Source organism: Triturus cristatus, chromosome 11, assembly GCF_964204655.1.
Source record: "Triturus cristatus chromosome 11, aTriCri1.1, whole genome shotgun sequence".
Lineage (NCBI taxonomy): Eukaryota > Metazoa > Chordata > Amphibia > Caudata > Salamandridae > Triturus > Triturus cristatus.
The window spans coordinates 3,431,461-3,453,525 of NC_140594.1; the positions used below are offsets into that span (position 1 = coordinate 3,431,461).

General features: G+C 54.1%; 1 protein-coding gene across 4 annotated transcripts in view; it reads right to left on the minus strand.

Annotated features, from left to right (window-relative positions):
* SCARB1 (scavenger receptor class B member 1) overlaps positions 1-22,065 on the minus strand; it is a 636,132-nt gene that overhangs the window by 59,443 nt on the left and 554,624 nt on the right. For all 4 annotated transcript variants that reach the window (XR_014970694.1, XR_014970695.1, XM_085634841.1 and 1 more), the window contains exon 11: positions 7,702-7,848. Coding sequence is in view for 2 of the 4 variants with exons in the window: in XM_085634841.1 (XP_085490967.1) it covers positions 7,702-7,848 (147 nt within the window). In the remaining 2 variants the exon portion in view is untranslated. The remainder of the gene's footprint in view (positions 1-7,701; positions 7,849-22,065) is intronic.

Genomic DNA, 22,065 nt, shown 5'->3' on the forward strand with positions numbered 1-22,065 from the left:
CTAGGATCGGCCCGGGTACTGGTGGTACCCCTGCGCTTCCGAGACTTCCTCCTGGGTCTAGCCCACGATGTACCCCTAGCGGGACACTTGGGCCAAGACAAAACCTATCATCGCTTAGTCACCCACTTCTATTGGCCCAAGATGCGAGCTAATGTCGAAGCCCACTGTAAGTCATGTCCCACGTGCCAGGCCAGCGGAAAAAGTGGCGGAAAGCGCAAGGTGCCACTACAACCCTTCCCCGTCGTTAGTACCACATTCGAGCGGGTGGGATAGACATTGTGGGACCTCTGGACCCAAGGACCGCCCAAGGCCACCGGTTCATCCTCGTACTGGTGGACCACGCCACCCACTACCCCGAGGCCATTCCCCTCCGAACCGTGACGGCCCCCGTGGTGGGACGGGCCTTGATGGGGATATTCTCCCGCGTGGGGTCCCCTAGCGAGGTCGTGAGTGATCGCGGCACTAACTTTATCTCGAAGTACATGAAGTCCTTATGGCAGCAATGCGGGGTATCGTACAAATTTACCACCCCGTACCATCCCCAAGGCAATGGTCTAGTGGAACGGTTTAACCGGTCCCTGAAGGGGATGATCATGGGCCTCGAAGAGCCCCTCCGTCGCATGTGGGACGTTCTCCTCCCCTGCCTCCTGTTCGCATACCGGGAAGTTCCCCAAAAATCCCTGGGATTCAGCCCATTCAAATTACTCTACGGGCTGGGAGACCGCCCCCCGAGGGCTCCCCCAAGATGTATTCCGATACATCTTGGCGCTCCTTAACCAGACTCGGAAATTCTGAGAGCTCGCCGAAGCAAACCTGGAGACTAGCCAGGAGGAGATGAAGCGCTGGTATGACCAGAATGCCACTCTGGTCGAGTTCCAGCCGGGCCAACAGGTCTGGGTGATGGCTCCGGTGAAACCATGCGCTCTCCAAGACAAATGGACTGGACCCTTCAAGGTCGTGGAGCGGAAGAGTCAAGTCACTTATGTAGTTGACGTCCAGTCCCCTCGGAACCCCCTCCGGGTCCTCCACGTGAACTGCCTCAAACCTCACTTCGTGAGGACGGAGTTGAGTTTGCTCCTGGCCACCGACGATGGGGCCGAGGAGGACACCGAGCCCCTCCCGGACCTCCTGTGCGCGAAAGAAAAGGATGGCTCTATAGAAGGAGTGAGACTTTCCTCCTCCCTCACCCCCCAACAATACGACGATTGCCGCCAGATATTGGGGCAATTCGCAGACCTCTTCTCCCTCACCCCCAGGGTCACCGACTGGTGTGTCCACGACGTGGATACCGGAGACAGCCCGCCAGTACGGCACAGAGCCTACCGCGTCCCTGACAGGGTCCGGACCTGCATCCAGGCCGAGGTAGCCAAGATGCTAGCCCTAGGGGTGGTCGAACCCTCCGACAGTCCATGGGCTAGCCCCGTGGTACTGGTTCCGAAAGCAGCGGCCCCGGGGATCGCCCCCGAACTGAGGTTCTGTGTGGACTACCGGGGGCTCAACACGGTCACCCGAGCCGACGCTCACCCTATCCCCCACGCAGACGAGCTCATTGACCGCCTGGCGGCTGCTCACTACCTCAGCACCTTCGACTTGACCTGCGGATACTGGCAAATTGCGCTCAGCGAGGGAGCCAAGGAGCGGTCCGCCTTCTCCACCCCAGATGGGCACTATCGCTTCCGAGTCATGCCCTTTGGAATGAAAAATGCCCTGGCCACCTTCCAGCGGCTGGTCAACAGGGTCCTGGCCGGGCTGGAAGAGTTCAGCGCCGCGTACCTAGACGACATTGCGGTGTTCAGCTCCCAATGGACGAACACCTCCAGCACCTCCGACAGGTGCTGATGGCCCTGCACAAAGCGGGCCTAACCGTCAAAGCCAGCAAATGTCCAATTGGACAAGGGTCCGTGGTTTACCTGGGACACCAGGTCGGGAGCGGGCAGGTCGCCCCCCTCCAGCCCAAGCTCAACGCCATCTTGGCCTGGGAATCCCCTGCGACACAGACCGAAGTCCGGGCCTTCTTAGGCCTCATCGCTACTACCAAAGATTCATTAAAAACTATGGCAGCATAGTAGGCCCCCTCACAGAACTAACCTCCAAGAAACAGCCGAAGAAAGTACAATGGACCCCCCATTGCCAAGAGGCATTCGACGCCCTAAAAACCGCGATGAGTACAGCCCCCGTGCTCCAAGCCCCCGATTACTCCAAGGAGTTTGTAGTCCAGACGGACGCTTCGGAGCACGGTATCGGGGCCGTCCTCTCACAATTCAACGAGAAGGGCCTAGACCAGCCTGTAGCCTTCATCCGCCGAAGGCTACTACCCCGGGAACGACGGTGGAGCACCATTGAAAGAGAGGCCTTCGCAGTAGTCTGGGCACTAAAGAAACTACGGCCTTACTTGTTCGGAACCCACTTCCGAGTCCAAACAGATCACCGACCCTTACGGTGGCTGATGCAAATGAGAGGAGAAAACCCCAAACTGCTGCGATGCTCGATCTCCCTCCAGGGGATGGACTTCACCGTAGAGCATCGCCCAGGTACTGACCACGCCAACGCTGACGGCCTGTCCCGATTCTTCCGCCTCAGCGAGCAGAACCCCCAAGAGGATGGGTAGTTCTCCCCGACTTTCAGCTGGGGGGGGACGCGTGTGGGGCCCGGCCTCGTGGCGTAGGCCTCCTTGATCATTAGCCCCCAAACCCAACCCATACACCACCCCTGGTCCCTGGTTATAGCCGCCCATCCTCCCCACCCCGTAGCCACCGAAGACCCCTGGCCACCATGTCCCGATGTCCCGATGGCCGGCCTGGGGCCCCAGCGAAACCTAAACCCTAAACGCGCCATGCCCGGCCAAGGGAGAGGGAACACCCCCCAAGCACGACAGGGAGGAGTAGTCTCTATGTCACACCTCTGACCTCCTCTCAACAGAGGGTTTCGATCGCCCTCCGGACCCCCAGGGAGATGGCTCCCCGCATGCTGGGTCTCTGGAGTCCCTCCCCGGCCAACTTGAAAGGATCAAAGAGCCGAGCGGCAGGAAATCCCAACACCGCCCCCAGAAACCAAGACCCCTCTCTGTGTGGACGCCGGACTTCAAAGAGAATGAGGGGTATAACAGGGGGTGCTGAGGGTAGAGAAGACCTGGAACTAAGAGAGCCCTGCGGACCTGGTCGCGGCTCGACGAAACTGCAAAGAAGGACGCTACCCGATCCTTGGAAACCATCTGAGTCCTGCTGACGTCGTCGCGGCTCCCGAGAACACTACGAACCCCGGGGCCTGCTGAGAGACTCGCGGCTCCCCCTGACCCTAAGACCATCGGGGCCTGCTGAGAGACTCGCGGCTCCTCCTGACTCTAAGACCATCGGAGCCGGCTGAGAGACTCGCGGCTCCCCCCACTCTAAGACCAGCTGAGCCTGCCGAGTGAATCGCGGCTCCCCGAAGATCTCCCGATTGACAGTTCCTTCCTCCCGGAGCCCTGCGGACGTGGTCGCGGCTCGAGAATACACTGGTCCGACTGGACCCAAGACTGTACCGTGTCCCCCGGCTCGAGAATTGACAGCTGCGCGAAGGATACTCGGCATTGACTCTGAACCTAGAACTGTCCCGCTACCCCAACCCCCTTTGCCGAAGAATTACCAAGCTTGCTGTATTGACCAAAGACTACCTTGCGGATCATAAAGATCCAAAGAATCTTAGATAAAGATCTCCGTTTATTGAAACCTACTGTGTGGTGTCCCTTTGTCAAGTAGTGCCAGCTCAGCGAGTGCGATCCTAAAGTACGAGACCCCTTCCTGGAAGGGCCTCCCCGCCGGTGCTCGGCCTGGTTCTGGAAGAGGTGGGTCACGGGGTGGTCAGGAACGTGTTCTGTAACCCCCCCCTGAGATCGCCCCTTCCAACAACTACATGTTACGCAGTCTCTCACACACGGGGACGTGGATTGATCTATCTTGCGTGTTAAGCAACCTATAGCATATATAGGGACAACGACAGACCTATACTATATGTTACGCAGTCTCTCACACACGGGGATGTGGATTGATCTATACTGCGTGTTAAACAACCTCTAACATATATAGGGACAACGACAGACCTATACTACATGTTAAGCAGTCTCTCTCACACATGGGGATACCAAAAGATATATACTACATGTTAAGCAGTCTCTCACACACATAGGAACACCGATGAACCTATACTATATGCTAAGCAGACTATCAAATAGACAGGGATACCAATTGACCTATACTACATGTCACGAATTCTCTCGCACACATGGGGACACCGATAGATTAATACTACATGTTACGCAGTCTCTCACACACATAGGGACACCGATAGACCTATACTACATGTTACACAGTCTGTTGCACACATGGGGATACAAATAGACCCGTACAACATGTTACACAGTCTCTCGCTCACATGGGGACACCAATAGATTAATACTACATGCTACGTTGTCTGTGGCACACATTGGGACACCAATAGACTTGTACTACATGTTAACCAGCCTCTTGCACATATGGGGACACCGATAGTCCTATGCTACGTTACTCAGTCTCTCACACACATGGGGATGCTAATAGACCAATACTACATGTTATGCAGTCTCTCACATATATGGGGACACTTATAGACCTAGTACAAGTTAAGCAATCTCTCTCACACATGGGGACTCGCAGATCGCAGATCAGTCCCATTACTCACACATTCACAGACCTGTACTCCATGTTATGCCATCTCCCTCAAACACATGAGAACATGCAGACCAGATTTCATCTGTACTGAGACATATACCGCATAGATTTCACTCCCTCATGCACATGGGGACATTCAAACCAGACTCCTCTTACAATGGGAGACCTGTACTCCATGTTACCCACTTCCTCACCCATATGGGGATACGTAAACTAGATTCCCACTGCACTGAGATCTATACTACTCAATCACTCACGCACACATATGGGGACATGAAAACCAGACTCCTCTTACAATATTACTTACTCCCTCACCCATATGGGGACATGTAAACTAGATTCCCACTGCACTGCACCCTATACTACTTGTTATTCACTCCCTCACACATATGGCGACACGCAAACCAGATCTGTACTGCGCTGAGAATTATACTACATGGTTTTCACTCCCTCGCATACACATGAAGACATGCAGACCCCACTGCACTAAAACACCTTTACTCCAGGTTACTCACTCCCTTATACACATAGGTACATGCAGACTAGACTCCCAGTGCACTGAGACACCTATACTCCATGTTACTCACTCACTTGCGTACATAGAAACATGTAGACCAGACTTCAAATGGACACCTTTACAGCATTTTACCAATTCACTTGCGCACACAGACCAGATCCCTGCACTGGGACACCTATACTCCATGTTACTCACTCACTTGAACCATACATGGGGACATACAGACCAGACCCCACTGCAATGGGACACTTATACGCCATGCTACTCACGCACTTGCGTAAATAGGAAAATGTAGAACAGATTCTGAATGCACTGACACACCTTTACTCCATATTAGCAACTCACTCGCACACATAGACCAGATCCCACTACACTGAGACATCTTTACTCCATGTTACTCACTCCCTTGAACCATGCATGAGGACACACAGACCAGACCCCACTGCACTGAGACACCTTTACTCCATGTTACTCACTCCCTTGAACCGGGCATGAGGATGCACAGACCAGACCCCACTGCACTGAGACACCTTTACTCCATGTTACTCACTCCCTTGAATCATGCATGAGGACACACAGACCAGACCCCACTGCACTGAGACACTTTTACTCCATGTTACTCACTCCCTTGAACCATGCATGAGGACACACAGACCAGACCCCACTGCACTGAGACACCTTTACTCCATGTTACTCACTCCCTTGAACCGTGCATGAGGATGCACAGACCAGACCCCACTGTACTGAGACACCTTTACTCCATGTTACTCACTCCCTTGAACCATGCATGAGGACACACAGACCAGACCTCGCTGCACTGAGACACCTTTACTCCATGTTACTCACTCCCTTGAACCATGCACGAGGACACACAGACCAGACCTTGCTGCACTGAGACACCTTTACTCCATATTACTCACTCCCTTGAACCATGCATGAGGACACACAGACCAGACCCCACTGCAGTGAGACACCTTTACTCCATGTTACTCACTCACTTGAACCATGCATGAGGACGCACAGACCAGATCCCACTACACTGAGACATCTTTACTCCATGTTACTCACTTGAACCATGCATGAGGACGCACAGACCAGATCCCACTACACTGAGACATCTTTACTCCATGTTACTCACTCCCTTGAACCATGCATGAGGACACACAGACCAGACCTCGCTGCACTGAGACACCTTTACTCCATGTTACTCACTCCCTTGAACCATGTATGAGGACACACAGACCAGACCTCACTGCACTGAGACACCTTTACTCCAGGTTACTCACTCCCTTGAACCATGCATGAGGACACACAGACCAGACCCCACTGCAGTGAGACACCTTTACTCCATGTTACTCACTCCCTTGAACCGTGCATGAGGACGCACAGACCAGACCCCACTGCACTGACACACCTTTACTCCATGTTACTCACTCCCTTGAACCGTGCAGGAGGACACACAGACCAGCCCCCACTGCGACACCTTTACTCCATATTACTCACTCCCTTGAACCATGCATGAGGACGCACAGACCAGACCCCACTGCACTGAGGCACCTTTACTCCATGTTACTCACTCCCTTGAACCGTGCATGAGGATGCACAGACCAGACCCCACTGTACTGAAACACCTTTACTCCATGTTACTCACTCCCTTGAACCGTGCATGAGGATGCACACACCAGACCCCACTGCACTGAGACACCTTTACTCCATGTTACTCACTCCCTTGAACCATGCATGAGGATGCACAGACCAGACCCCACTGCAGTGAGACACAGATACCCCATGGTACTCACTCCCTTAAACCGTGCATGAGGACACACAGACCAGACCCCACTGCACTGACACACCTTTACTCCATGTTACTCACTCCCTTGAACCATGCATGAGGATGCACAGACCAGACCCCACTGCACTGAGACACCTTTACTCTATGTTACACACTCCCTTGAACCATGCATGAGGACACACAGACCAGACCCCACTGCACTGAGACACCTTTACTCCATGTTACTCACTCCTTTGAACCATGCATGAGGACACACAGACCAGACCCCACTGCACTGAGACACCTTTACTCCATGTTACTCACTCCCTTGAACCATGCATGAGGACACACAGACCAGACCTCACTGCACTGAGACACCTTTACTCCATGTTACTCACTCCCTTGAACCATGCATGAGGACACACAGACCAGACCCCACTGCACTGAGACACCTTTACTCCATGTTACTCACTCCCTTGAACCATGCATGAGGACACACAGACCAGACCTCACTGCACTGAGACACAGATACCCCATGGTACTCAATCACTTGTGTACATAGGAAAATGAAGAGTGGACTGTGAATGCACTGACACACCTCTACTCCATATTACCACCTACCTTGCACACATTGCATAAGTGCAGGGCCAGGAGGTCATCGGATAGTCTCCAAACAAAGCCTCACAGCCAAATATCGCCACCACCCCACCCCACCCCCCCCGCCTTACCTTATTCGTGATGACGAGACCCAGAGAGATCACAAGTAACAGGAGGCCGAGAGCGATGAAAATGTACTGCAGATACTCCAGGATGGCGGGGAGCAGGACAAGTGTGCTGTGGTACGTGTCAAGAACCTTGCCCTCAATGTGTCCGCTCTGTAAGAGGAAAGCGGAGTCAGTGGTGGAGTCACGTCGCTTGTCCCTCCTGCCCAGCAAGCCGCAGAACAATACAAAATAATTAAATAAATGAGGTCGATGTGCGGTTAACTGATTTATTGGATCCTACATGCTGAAAGCGCAAATACACTCAAAAGTGACTGTGTCAACAGGGCGCTCATTCCGGGAGCCCGCCAATCGCTGATACAGCAAATACACTGAACATTATCAACAACATTAACACTGTTTGTACTATTGCCAAGACCGTTCCTCTCTCACCTCAAGGGTGCCCCTGCCTCTCTCACCTCAAGGGTACCCCTGCCCCTCTCACCTCAAGGGTGCCCCTGCCACTCTCACCTCAAGGGGTGCCCCTGCCCCTCTCAACTCATGGGTGCCCCTGCCCCTCTCATCTCAAGGGTGCCCTTACCCTTCTCACCACAAGGGGTGCCCCTGCCTCTCTCCCCTCAAGGGGTGCCCCTGGCTCTCTCCCCTCAAGGGTGCCCCTCTCACCTGAAATGTGCTCCTGCCCCTCTCACCTCAAGGGTGCCCCTGCCCCTCTCACCTCAAGGGGTACCCCTGCCCCTGTCACCTCAAGGGTTCCCCTGCCCCTCTCATCTCAATGGTGCCCCTGCCCCTCTCACCTCAAGGGGTGCCCCTGCCCCTCTCACCTCAAGGGGTGCCCCTACCCCTCTCAACTCAAGGGTGCCCCTGCCCCTCTCATCTCAAGGGTGCCCTTACCCCTCTCACCTCAAGGGGTGCCCCTGCCTCTCTCCCCTCAAGGGGTGCCCCTGGCTCTCTCCCCTCAAGGGTGCCTCTCTCACCTCAAAGGTGCTCCTTCCCCTCTCACATCAAGGGTGCCCCTGCCCCTCTCACCTCAAGGGGTGCCCCTGCCCCTCTCACCTCAAGGGCGTCCCTGCCCCTCTCACCTCAAGGGTGCCCTTACCCCTCTCACCTCAAGGGGTGCCCCTGCCCCTCTCACCTCAAGGGCATCCCTGTCCCTCTCATCTCAATGGTGCCCTTACCACTCTCACCTCAACGGGTGCCCCTGCCCCTCTCACCTCAAGGGCGTCCCTGCCCCTCTCATCTCAACGGTGCCCCTGCCCCTCTCACCTCAAGGATGCCCCTGCCCCTCTCACCTCAAGGAGTGCCCCTGCCCCTCTCAACTCAAGGGTGCCCCTGCCCCTCTCACCTAAAGGGTGCCCCTGCCCCTCTCACCTCAAGGGGTGCCCCTGCCCCTCTCACCTCAAGGGCGCCCCTGCCCCTCACATCTCAAGGGTGCCCTTACCCCTCTCACCTCAAGGGGTGCCCCTGCCCCTCTCACCTCAAGGGGTTCCCCTGTCTCTCTCACCTCAAGGGTGCCCCTGTCCCTCTCATCTCAAGGGTGACCCTGACCCTCTCACCTCAAGGGCTGCCACTGCCTCCCTCCCCTCAAGGGGTGCCCCTGGCTCTCTCCCCTCAAGGGTGCACCTCTCACCTCAAGGGTGCTCCTGCCCCTCTCACCTCAAGGGTGCCCCCTGCCCCTCTCACCTCCAGGCGTGCCACTGCCCCTCTCACCTCAAGGGTGCCCTTCTCATCTCAAGGGTGCCCTTGCCCCGCCAATCTCAAAGGTGACACTCATCTCAAGGGTGCCCCTGCCCCTCTCACCTCAAGGGTGCCCTTGCCCATCTCACCTCAAGGAGTGCCCCTGTCCATCTCACCTCAAGGGTGCCCCTGCCCCTCTCACCTCAAAGGGTGTCCCTGCCCCTCTCACCTCAAAGGGTGCCCCTGCCCCTCTCACCTCAAGGGGTGCCCCTGCCCCTCTCTCCTCAAGGGTGCTCCTGTCCCTCTCATCTCAAGGGTGCCCTTGCCCCTCCAATCTCAAGGGTGACACTCATCTCAAGGGTGCCCCTGCCCCTTTCACCTCAAGGGGTGCCCCTGCCCTCTCACCTCAAGGGGTGCCCCTGCCCTCTCACCTCAAGGGTGCCCTGCCTCTCTCATCTCAAGGGTGCCCCTCTGATCTCAAGGGTGCCCAAGCCACTCTCAGCTCAAGGGTGCCCCTGCCCCTCTCACCTCAAGGGTGCCCCTGCCCCTCTCATCTCATGGGTGCCCCTATCATCTCAAGGGTGCTCCTGCCCCTCTCATCTCAAGGGTGCCACTGCCCCTCTCACCTCAAGGGTGCCCCTGCCCCTCTCACCTCAAGGAGTGCCCCTGCCCCTCTCACCTCAAGGGTACCCCTGCCCTTCATCTCAAGGGTGCCATTTCCCTTCCAATCTCAAAGGTGACACTCTCACCTCAAGGGGTGCCCCTGCCCCTCTCACCTCAAGGGGTCTCCCTGCCCCCTCATCTCAAGGGTGCCCCTGCCCCTCTCACCTCAAGGGGTGCCCCTCACCCCTATCATCTCAAGGGTGCCCCTGCCCCTCTCATCTCAAGGGTGCCCCTACTCCTCTGACCTCAAGGGTGCCCCTCTCAACTCTAGGGTGCCCCTGCCCCCCTTACCTCAAGGGTGCCTCTGCACCTCATCTCAAGAACACCTTTGCCCCTCCAATCTCAAGGGTGGCCCGCTCACCTGAAGGGGTGCCCCTGCCCCTCTCATCTCAAGGGTGCCCCTACCCCTCTCGGGCGCCCCTCTCATCTCAAGGGTACCCATGCCCCTTTTATCTCAAGGGTGCCCCTGCCCCTCATCTTAAGGGTGCCCTTGCCCCTCTCACCTCAAGGGTGCCCCTTGCCCCTCCAATTTGAAGGGTGACACTCATCTCAAAGGTGCCTCTGCGCATCTCACCTCAAGGATGCCCCTGCCCCTCTCACCTCAAGAATGCCCCTGCCCCTCTCACCTCAAGTGTGCCCCTGCCCCTCTCACCTCAAGGGTGCCCCTGCCCCCTCACCTCAAGGGGTTCCCCTGTCCCTCTCACCTCAAGGGTGCCCCTGCCCCTCTCACCTCAAGGGGTGCCACTGCCTCCCTCCCCTCAAGGGGTGCCCCCTGGCTCTCTCCCCTCAAGAGTGCACCTCTCACCTCAAGGGTACTCCTGCCCCTCTCATCTCAAGGGTACTCCTGCCCCTCTCATCTCAAGGGTGCCCCTCTCATCTCAAGGGTGCCCCTGCCCCTCATCTCTAGGGTGCCCCTGCCCCTCTCATCTCTAGGGTGCCCCTGCCCCTCTCATCTCTAGGGTGCCCCTGCCCCTCTCATCTCTAGGGTGCCCCTGCCCCTCTCACCCCAAGAGTGCCCCTGCCCCTCTCACCTCAAGGGTGCCCCTGCCCCCTCACCTCAAGGGGTTCCCCTGTCCCTCTCACCTCAAGGGTGCCCCTGCCCCTCTCACCTCAAGGGGTGCCACTGCCTCCCTCCCCTCAAGGGGTGCCCCCTGGCTCTCTCCCCTCAAGAGTGCACCTCTCACCTCAAGGGTACTCCTGCCCCTCTCATCTCAAGGGTACTCCTGCCCCTCTCATCTCAAGGGTGCCCCTCTCATCTCAAGGGTGCCCCTGTCCCTCATCTCAAGGGTGCCCCTGCCCCTCTCATCTCTAGGGTGCCCCTGCCCCTCTCATCTCTAGGGTGCCCCTGCCCCTCTCATCTCTAGGGTGCCCCTGCCCCTCTCATCTCTAGGGTGCCCCTGCCCCTCTCACCCCAAGAGTGCCCCTGCCCCTCTCACCTCAAGGGTGCCCCTGCCCCCTCACCTCAAGGGGTTCCCCTGTCCCTCTCACCTCAAGGGTACTCCTGCCCCTCTCATCTCAAGGGTGCCCTCTCATCTCAAGGGTGCCCCTCATCTCAAGGGTGTCCCTGTCCCTCTCATCTCAAGGGTGCCTCTGCCCTTCTCATCTCTAGGCTGCCCCTGCCCCCCTTACCTCAAGGGTGCCTCTGCACCTCATCTCAAGAACACCTTTGCCCCTCCAATCTCAAGGGTGGCCCGCTCACCTGAAGGGGTGCCCCTGCCCCTCTCATCTCAAGGGTGCCCCTACCCCTCTCGGGCGCCCCTCTCATCTCAAGGGTACCCATGCCCCTTTTATCTCAAGGGTGCCCCTGCCCCTCATCTTAAGGGTGCCCTTGCCCCTCTCACCTCAAGGGTGCCCCTTGCCCCTCCAATTTGAAGGGTGACACTCATCTCAAAGGTGCCTCTGCGCATCTCACCTCAAGGATGCCCCTGCCCCTCTCACCTCAAGAATGCCCCTGCCCCTCTCACCTCAAGTGTGCCCCTGCCCCTCTCACCTCAAGGGTGCCCCTGCCCCCTCACCTCAAGGGGTTCCCCTGTCCCTCTCACCTCAAGGGTGCCCCTGCCCCTCTCACCTCAAGGGGTGCCACTGCCTCCCTCCCCTCAAGGGGCGCCCCCTGGCTCTCTCCCCTCAAGAGTGCACCTCTCACCTCAAGGGTACTCCTGCCCCTCTCATCTCAAGGGTACTCCTGCCCCTCTCATCTCAAGGGTGCCCCTCTCATCTCAAGGGTGCCCCTGCCCCTCATCTCTAGGGTGCCCCTGCCCCTCTCATCTCTAGGGTGCCCCTGCCCCTCTCATCTCTAGGGTGCCCCTGCCCCTCTCATCTCTAGGGTGCCCCTGCCCCTCTCACCCCAAGAGTGCCCCTGCCCCTCTCACCTCAAGGGTGCCCCTGCCCCCTCACCTCAAGGGGTTCCCCTGTCCCTCTCACCTCAAGGGTGCCCCTGCCCCTCTCACCTCAAGGGGTGCCACTGCCTCCCTCCCCTCAAGGGGTGCCCCCTGGCTCTCTCCCCTCAAGAGTGCACCTCTCACCTCAAGGGTACTCCTGCCCCTCTCATCTCAAGGGTACTCCTGCCCCTCTCATCTCAAGGGTGCCCCTCTCATCTCAAGGGTGCCCCTGTCCCTCATCTCAAGGGTGCCCCTGCCCCTCTCATCTCTAGGGTGCCCCTGCCCCTCTCATCTCTAGGGTGCCCCTGCCCCTCTCATCTCTAGGGTGCCCCTGCCCCTCTCATCTCTAGGGTGCCCCTGCCCCTCTCACCCCAAGAGTGCCCCTGCCCCTCTCACCTCAAGGGTGCCCCTGCCCCCTCACCTCAAGGGGTTCCCCTGTCCCTCTCACCTCAAGGGTACTCCTGCCCCTCTCATCTCAAGGGTGCCCTCTCATCTCAAGGGTGCCCCTCATCTCAAGGGTGTCCCTGTCCCTCTCATCTCAAGGGTGCCTCTGCCCTTCTCATCTCTAGGCTGCCCCTGCCCCTCTCATCTCTAGGGTGCCCCTGCCCCTCTCATCTCAAGAGTGCCCCAGCCCCTTTCATCTCAAGGGTGCCCCTGCCCCTCTCATCTCAAGGGTGCCCCTGCCCCTCTCATCTCAAGGGTGCCCCTGCCCCTCTCACCTCAAGGGTGCCCCAGTCCCTCTCATCTCAAGGGTGCCCATCTCATCTCAAGGGTGCCCCTACCCCTCTCACCTCAAGGGTGCCACTGCCCCTCTCACCTCAAGGGTGCCCCTGCCCCTCTCATCTCAAGGGTGCCCCTCTCACCTCAAGGGTGCCCCTGCTGCCATGGCGATAGCCTTCGAGGAGTTTTCATAGGTGACGCTCTTCTCAGGCTTGAAGAGCTGGTACCAGTGGCCTCACCTCCTCTATGCATATTGCGCTCCATTGGCCCCAAACCAGGATCATCCTAAGTTTGTGCAAACACTTTCAAATCTAAATTATTTGTTGGCCTGAATGTTTTATATGTTCTTTTTCTGCAGCATTGGTTTGAGATTGACTTTTGTGAGAAGTTGGCCTGATATATGCTGTCCACTAGTTATAGTGGGCACCTTGTATCCGTCTAAACAACTCCTTATGGTGAATGGTCAAAGACAACCTTTATTGAAAGCTATCCTAGTGGTAGCTATGGAGAGCAGCCTTCAGGCTAAGTCTTGAAGGGGTGTAAAGCAGCTTGTTTTACCAGTCTATAATCTCTTGAATGATCAAATGACAAGACAACCACACCAGGTATATATTCAAAATATATGTATTAATTACCTAACACACCCTCCTAGTCTCTTTATGAGAGGTCAAAACACACTTCAGGGGGCGAGCCAAACCATATTCTAAAATAGGGGTATAAGAACCACGACTTAACTAGACACAAGGACTAGAGCCTGTAGAATCGCTGGGACCCCAATGGAACCACCCAAGGTAGTGTCACAGGGGACCCACGAGGGCCGTGTGCAGTGTGTGAACACAGCCGCGAGCTCCCGTTAGCTTCTATGGGGAAAGTCGCGGTTAGATTTTTAAAGATTAGGGACATTTAGAAATGATTCAGGACCAAACCCTTTTGGACTTAGGAAGCTCTAGGGCTAGCACCCACAGGAGCACCAGAATACTCGTGTTACCTCACCCAGGGAAGCCGGGTGCATAGTTGTCTTTTGGTGTCGGGTCGCGTCGTCGATTTCAATGGGAGCTGGCGAAGAATTGCTGCTGCCGTGAAGAGAAGTTTCCGAAGAGATCCAAGCCTGGATTGAAGATGAGAAGAACCTGAAAGCAGAGGGGACAGAGTCTGGGTCACTAGCCAGTGACCAGGAAGGCGATGGACAGATGCCCACCGATGTCGGGTGATTTCAGGTGAAAGAGGTGAAGCTTGACTCTTCAGCCACGAGGACCAGGAGGTGTTGAGTACGACCAGGAGCTGGATTCGATCTGTCCCACTAAGGATGTCGAGTGCCGCAGCGTCGGTGCCCGGACTGGACCCAAAAAGCCTTGGCAACAGCAACCCACGCAGAAACGAGAAAGATGCTTCGGTGCAGACCAGCAAGGTCTGTGGGACTTACCACTTGGTAGGAAGTCGGGGCACGTCTGGAGCAACCAGGAAAGCCCAAGGAAATTCAAAGTTACCCATTCAGGAACCCACCAGTCAACGGACCAGGGATCGCGAAGGGACCTCAAGATGAAACACAAAATGGCGGCCCACGGCTCACTCGGAATGACCAGGCCGACAATCTTCGGTGGATTCAGTGCTCGAGGTGGGGGCTACAAGTCAGCCCAAGCACGACTTCAAGAGACGTCGAGAAGTCAATGCACTTGCAGAAATGCACGGTGACCAGGAGTTTCTGTTCCACGCTACTCACGAGGGCTGCGGGTGTCAGCTTTGCTAGGGACTCGGGTCGGCCTCTGAGATGCCTGGACATCCTCTTCCTGGGCTGCAAATACTTTGGACTCCGGCAGGAGCTTCAGGAATGCAGACTGGCAAATTGCTTCGTTGGTGCCTGCCAAGCAGGGGAGTCACTCCTTGACCCCAAGGGAGATTTCTTCAGTCCTCTGGTCTTTAGCAGAGCTTCGAAGGTCCAGGATTCGGCTTCAGAGTTTCGTCCAGGGTAATCTAAAGTTCTGGTTATAGAGGTTCCTTACTTATACCTAAGGAAGGGGTTGGACTAGCTCTGGGGACCCACCTATGGGAGGGTTTGGAAAGAGGGGTGGCTACACCCATTTCCTTTGTCCAGTTTTATGCCAGAGCAGGGGCTGGAAGCTCCTGAACCGGTCTGAGCTGGACTATGCACAGGGACACCAAATGTGCCCCCAGTGCAGGACTTCAAAGCACTCAGAGAGTGCTCCCACCCAGCCCCAATACACATAATCCTGTCTGGGAGGTGGTTACACCTCCCTGTGACAGGAAACCTATCGGTCAGCAGTAGGAGGCCAGACTTGTGCCTGTGGCTGCAGCATCCATTTTGTGATGCCAGGGCTCTATTAAGTTTCTACCGGGTATACCAGTGCTCTCATGTCTCTCCCTCTAGAAGGGTGGGATCATACTCCCACACCAGTTACTGGTGTGGGGGTATGATTCCAAGGTGTTTGCCACCAAGGTATTTGACACCAAACACGACATGTTTCCGTGCAGCCAGTCCAAAGTTAGCATTTATATGGTCAGGCTGCACTACTGACAACCCCGGAGAAGAGATTCCAAAGGCTGCAGAGGGGCTCAGCTCATGCCTGGGCACCCCCTCACATATAACCAAGCATCCTGCCTTCAGGATTGATAAGGCCTGCCATAGGGGTGAATGATAGGTTTGTATGTGCAGTATATGGTGAGATATAGTGAACCTATATCTCAGTAAGGGGTGCATGCACCACCTTACCCAGGCTGCAGTAGCAGACCTGTGGTGTCATTTTGGGTGTCTTTCCAGGGGTGGCATAATACATGCTTCAGCCTCTGGGGTACCTATGCCCTGGGGACATAGTATACCATATACTAGGGACTTATAAGGGCACCCCAGATCCAATCTGATCTGTGCCTAAAGTACATGGAATCATTTTAGAGAGGAAGCAGCTAGACTGGGGCCCTGAATAGCAGGGTCCCAGCCAGACTAAAGTAAAAAAACAGTGAAACACCAGCAACAAATTGGGGTAAACATGTGAAGCAGAGCCTACTCTCCTACAACTTTGGGCATTAATGGAAAGTTAATACAGGAAAAGAACATGCCTGTGTGTGAGAGAGGCTGTAGAAGCAGCTAGACTGGGGCCCTGAATAGCAGGGTCCCAGCCAGACTAAAGTAAAAAAACTGTGAAACACCAGCAAAAAATTGGGGTAAACATGTGAAGCAGATCCTACTCTCCTACAACTTTGGGCATTAATGGAAAGTTAATACAGGAAAAGAACATGCCTGTGTGTGAGAGAGGCTGTAGATGTGCCCTGTGCCTGGCAGAGACTGGAAATGTGCTCTATGCCTGAGAGAGACTGGAGATGTGCCCGATGCCTGGTGGAGGGTGGCAACATGTCCTGTGCCTGATGGAAGCTGTAAATGTGCCCTATGCCTGATGGAAGCTATTAATGTGCCCTACGCCTGGCGGAGACTGGAAATGTGCCCTATGCCTGAGAGAGACTGGAGATGTGCCCGATGCCTGGCGGAGGGTGGCAACATGTCCTGTGCCTGATGGAGGATGGGAAATGTCCTATACCTTATGGAAGCTGTAAATGTGCCCTATGCCTGGCGGAGACTGGAAATGTGCCCTATGCCTGGCGGAGACTGGAAATGTGCCCTATGCCTGGTGGAGACTGGAAATGTGCCCTATGCCTGAAAGAGACTGGAGATGTGCCCGATGCCTGGCGGAGGGTGGCAACATGTCCTGTGCCTGATGGAGGATGGGAAATGCCCTATGCCTGATGGAGAGTTCAAATGTATCTTATGCCTAGAAGAACCAGCATATGGGTTTTGGGGGTTTTCTTGCGTTTTACAAGGACAGCTTTGAAGCCAAGGTGCATCAATATAGAATTCGTCGGGGTGGAGTTGCTATCCTAAAACCCCTGTATTTGTTGCTGATCTCCTGCTAGGGACCACTAGTTTGGAGAGGTGGTGGTCGCTCAAGCATGCAAGGCCTTGTGGTTTGAGCATCTCCTTGATAGAACAGGAACCAGTGAAACAGAAGGCTTGGCGAGCGGTGACCCGTGAGTTGAAGACCAGGGCTAAAATCAGTGGGTTTCATCATGTGCAGCTTGGAGAATGGCTAGTTTGGTTGATACGTGACCACCATAAATGCTGTTGTAGTAGTCAATGCCGAGGACCACAACAAGTATGACACAACCTGTTGTACCATGAGCTGCGGAGGCATGATTCCACGCCACAGCAGGTATTCTTGTATTTAGTGATCACCACTGGGCACAGTGGCATTGAGACAAGGGCACCCAGCAAGATGACAGACAGGAAGAGTCTTCTGCTATATGACAGCTTCCACCCTGAGCCCTCCGAGAGAACCTTCCAGTGGGCCAGCTCCTGTGAGTGAGGGGCAACTGTTACTTTTTGGAAACATTCGAAACCTGGGATACCACCCTCGAGACAAAGTTACTGGCACCCCACCACCTGAGCAAAACAGTAAAGAAAGCATGAGAAAGGGCAAAAAACATCAACAGGAAGCCACTCCTAGAAAAGCACCAGAAAATAAAGACTGACAAGATAGTACACACCAAAACACAAGAAACTGTAATTTCACTGCAGACAACCCAATGGAACAACCAACCCCGGACTGGCGGGTCACTACCCCTGTGGTATTTGTGTAGGGTGTTGTTTCACTGCAGACAACCCAATGGAACAACCAACCCCGGGCCGGCGGGTCACTACCCCTGCGGTAATTGTGCAGCGTGTCGTTTCACTGCAGACAACCCACTGGAACAGCCAACCCCGGCGGGTCACTACCCCTGCGGTAATTGTGGAAACAGATATCAAGACAGAAAGACCGTGGGTCCTGAAGACCAGAGCAGACTGTAACAGTGAAAACGTGGTAAACTTGATTACAAGCCCACGCGGCCTGCTCGATGTGGGCAAGACGACCCGTAAAACAAAGACACGGATAAACGAGCATCGAAGTACTATATGGTGCAAAAAGAATAACACCAAACTGACACAACACTTCTTGGAAGCTACGCACAATGATGGAGACCTGTCCTGGGTGGCACATGCTAAGGTGGTGTCAAATGCCCCAAATATAACCTGTTTACACAGGAGCAGAGGTGGGTTTACCACTTGAGATCATGGAAGAAGGGTTTGAACGACGAGATACCATGGTTACAGCTATAAATCACTGACTCCACCTGTTGGGACGATGAACAGTAATTGTGTCTATGGTTTTATAGACACATTGTACCAGGACATAACAATTGACCTTAATATCTTTAACACCTGGTGGTATCATGAGCCCACAGTCTTGCCTCTTTTGTAATACCCCAGCCCATGTGATGCACATAAGGGTATGAGCCTTCACCCAAGACGCAATAGTAGCCTCGCCTCACAACCTTAAACAGGATCCCCTTTTTATTTATATATTTTTATTCAAAGTCGGGGCTCATATAATACCACATTTCCCATAATTTCGGGAGGGGGCTTCAGGCATTCAAAATTCACTGCAGGCACACACAGCTCCACGCCTTCAGTTAAGCTCTTGGGATCCTGGCCCGTCAGACGTGCGTGTATCTGTGCACGTACCGAGGACACGCTCACATCGAAGCTAGCAGCACGACAGCCACACGGCATAGGTGCACCTTGACGTGGGGTATGCCGCTTCACTGAAGATGGGTCACAGGTGCGGCTACTACGCTGCACCCGCTAAAAAATCTGCAACTGACCGCCTGGGTACCACGTGCAGCTGCCGTACCTCAACTATCAGCAGCTGGCATTATATTCAACGAGGGAGACGTGCAAACGATCAGTAGCTGGCATATTCAAGGAGGGAGACGTGCAAACTATCAGCAGCTGGCATTATATTCAACGAGGGAGACGTGCAAACGATCATCAGCTGGCACTATATTCAACGAGGGAGTCGTGCAAACTATCAGCAGCTGGTGTTATATTCAAGGAGGGAGACGTGCAAACGATCAGCAGCTGGCATTATATTCAACGAGGGAGACGTGCAAACGATCAGCAACTGGCATTATATTCAAGGAGGGAGACGTGCAAAGTATCAGCAGCTGGCATCATATTCAACGAGGGAGACGTGCAAACGATCAGCAGCTGGCACTATATTCAACGAGGGAGACGTGCAAACTATCAACAGCTGTCATTCTATTCAACGAGGGAGACGTGCAAACTATCAGCAGCTGGCATATTCAACGAGGGAGACATGCAAACGATCAGCAGCTGGTGTTATATTCAACGAGGGAGACGTGCAAACGATCAGCAGCTGGCATTATATTCAACGAGGGAGACGTGCAAACTATCAACAGCTGTCATTCTATTCAACGAGGGAGACGTGCAAACTATCAGCAGCTGGCATATTCAACGAGGGAGACATGCAAACGATCAGCAGCTGGTGTTATATTCAACGAGGGAGACGTGCAAACGATCAGCAGCTGGCATTATATTCAACGAGGGAGACGTGCAAACTATCAACAGCTGTCATTCTATTCAACGAGGAAGACGTGCAAACTATCAGCAGCTGGGATTATATTCAACGAGGAAGACGTGCAAACGATCAGCAGCTGGTGTTATATTCAACGAGGGAGACGTGAAAACTATCAGCAGTTAGTATTCTATTCAACGAGGGAGACGTGCAAATGATCAGCAGCTGGCACTATATTCAACGAGGGAGACATGCAAACTATCAGCAGCTGGCATAATATTCAACGAGGGAGACATGCAAACTATCAGCAGCTGGCACTATATTCAACGAGGGAGACATGCAAACTATCAGCAGCTGGTATAATATTCAACGAGGAAGACATGCAAATTATCAGCAGCTGGCATTATATTCAAAGAGGGAGACGTGCAAACTATCAGCAGCTGGCATTATATTTAACAAGGGAGACGTGCAAACTATCACCTGCTGGCATGATATTCAACGAGGGAGACGTGCAAAGTATCAGCAGCTGGCATTATATTCACTGAGGGAGACGTGCATACTATCAGCAGCAGGCATTCTATTCGAGGTGGCAGGCTTGCAAACTATCAGCAGCTGGTGTTATATTGAACGAGGGAGACATGCAAACTATCACCTGCTGGCATGATATTCAACGAGGGAGACGTGCAAACTATCAGCAGCTGGGATTATATTCAACGAGGAAGATGTGCAAACTATTAGCAGCTGGCATTATATTCAACGAGGGAGACGTGCAAACTATCAGCAGCTGGCATTATATTCAACGAGGAAGCAGTGCAAACTGTCAGCAGCTGGCGTTATATTCAACAAGGGAGACCTGCAAATTATCAGCAGCTGGCATATTCAATGAGGGAGACGTGAAAACTATTAGTAGCTGGCATTCTATTCAACGAGGGAGACGTGCAAACTATCAGCAGCTGGTCTAATATTCAACAAGGAAGACGTGCAAACTATCAGCAGCTGGTATAATATTCAACGAGGAAGACGTGCAAATTATCAGCAGCTGGCATTATATTCAACGAGGGAGACGTGCAAACTATCAGCAGCTGGCATTATATTTAACAAGGGAGACGTGCAAACTATCACCTGCTGGCATGATATTCAATGAGGGAGACGTGCAAAGTATCAGCAGCTGGCATTATATTCACTGAGGGAGACGTGCAAACTATCAGCAGCAGGCATTCTATTCGAGGAGGCAGGCATGCAAACTATCAGCAGCTGGCATGATATTCAACGAGGGAGACATGCAAACTATCAGCAGCTGGGATTATATTCAACGAGGAAGATGTGCAAACTATCAGCAGCTGGCATTCTATTAAACGAGGGAGACGTGCAAACGATCAACAGCTGGCATTATATTCAACGAGGGAGACGTGCAAACTATCAGCAGCTGGCATCACATTCAATGAGGGAGACGTGCAAACGATCAGCAGCTAGCATTATATTTAATGAGGAAGACGTGCAAACTATCAGCAGCTGGCATTATATTCAACGAGGAAGACGTGCAAACTATCAGCAGCTGGCATGATATTCAACGAGGAAGACGTGCAAACAATCAGCAGCTGGCATTCTATTCAACGAGGGAGACGTGCAAACTATCAGCACCTGGCATATTCAACAAGGGAAACGTGCAAACTATCAGCTGCTGGTATTATATTTAACAAGGGAGACGTGCAAACTATCACCTGCTGGCATGATATTCAACGAGGGAGACGTGCAAACTATCAGCAGCTGGCATTCTATTCAACAAGGGAGACGTGCAAACTATCAGCAGCTGGCATGATATTCAACGAGGAAGACGTGCAAACAATCAGCAGCTGGCATCATATTCAACGAGGGAGACATGCAAAGTATCAGCAGCTGGCATTATATTCAATGAGGGAGACGTTCTGACAGCACATATGTAATTAGAATAAAGCAACAGAAACACAGCTGATAATGATCACAGGGGAAGCGCTCCACCAATCAGATGGGAGCTTACTGGGACATAAAACCCCGGCTTATACCTCTTACTCCGAATCACCTGGAGGAAGGGCCAAGCAGCACTGGGTGATCCACGAGGAACGCATCGTGGAGGAGTAAGTGGGTAGTGGGGGGGGGCACTACAGCCCCTTGTTTAACTTTGTAATGAGGAAGCTACAATAGTGATGATTAGTGTGGGTCCCTCTCTACACTGTGTGACTACAGGGTTCCTGAGCCCTTCCTCCATGGGGCCAGGATGACCCACATTTAGGGTATGAGGGATGTGAGCGGGTCTCAAATCATAACAGTTTGGAACGTGTGTTACTCGAGTGCACTGTCACATTCACAATTTGTGCATGCATAAGTGCATGGTTTTGTTTGTCACTTTCCGTCCATGTATTTAATAATTCTGAGTGCCTATTATTTTCTAGGGACCCAGGAAAGGTGAGGGTTGGCAAAGGACAGCCCTGGTTTAAAGTGGCACTGACAGGAGTGTATGCCATGAAACGCTCTTGTGT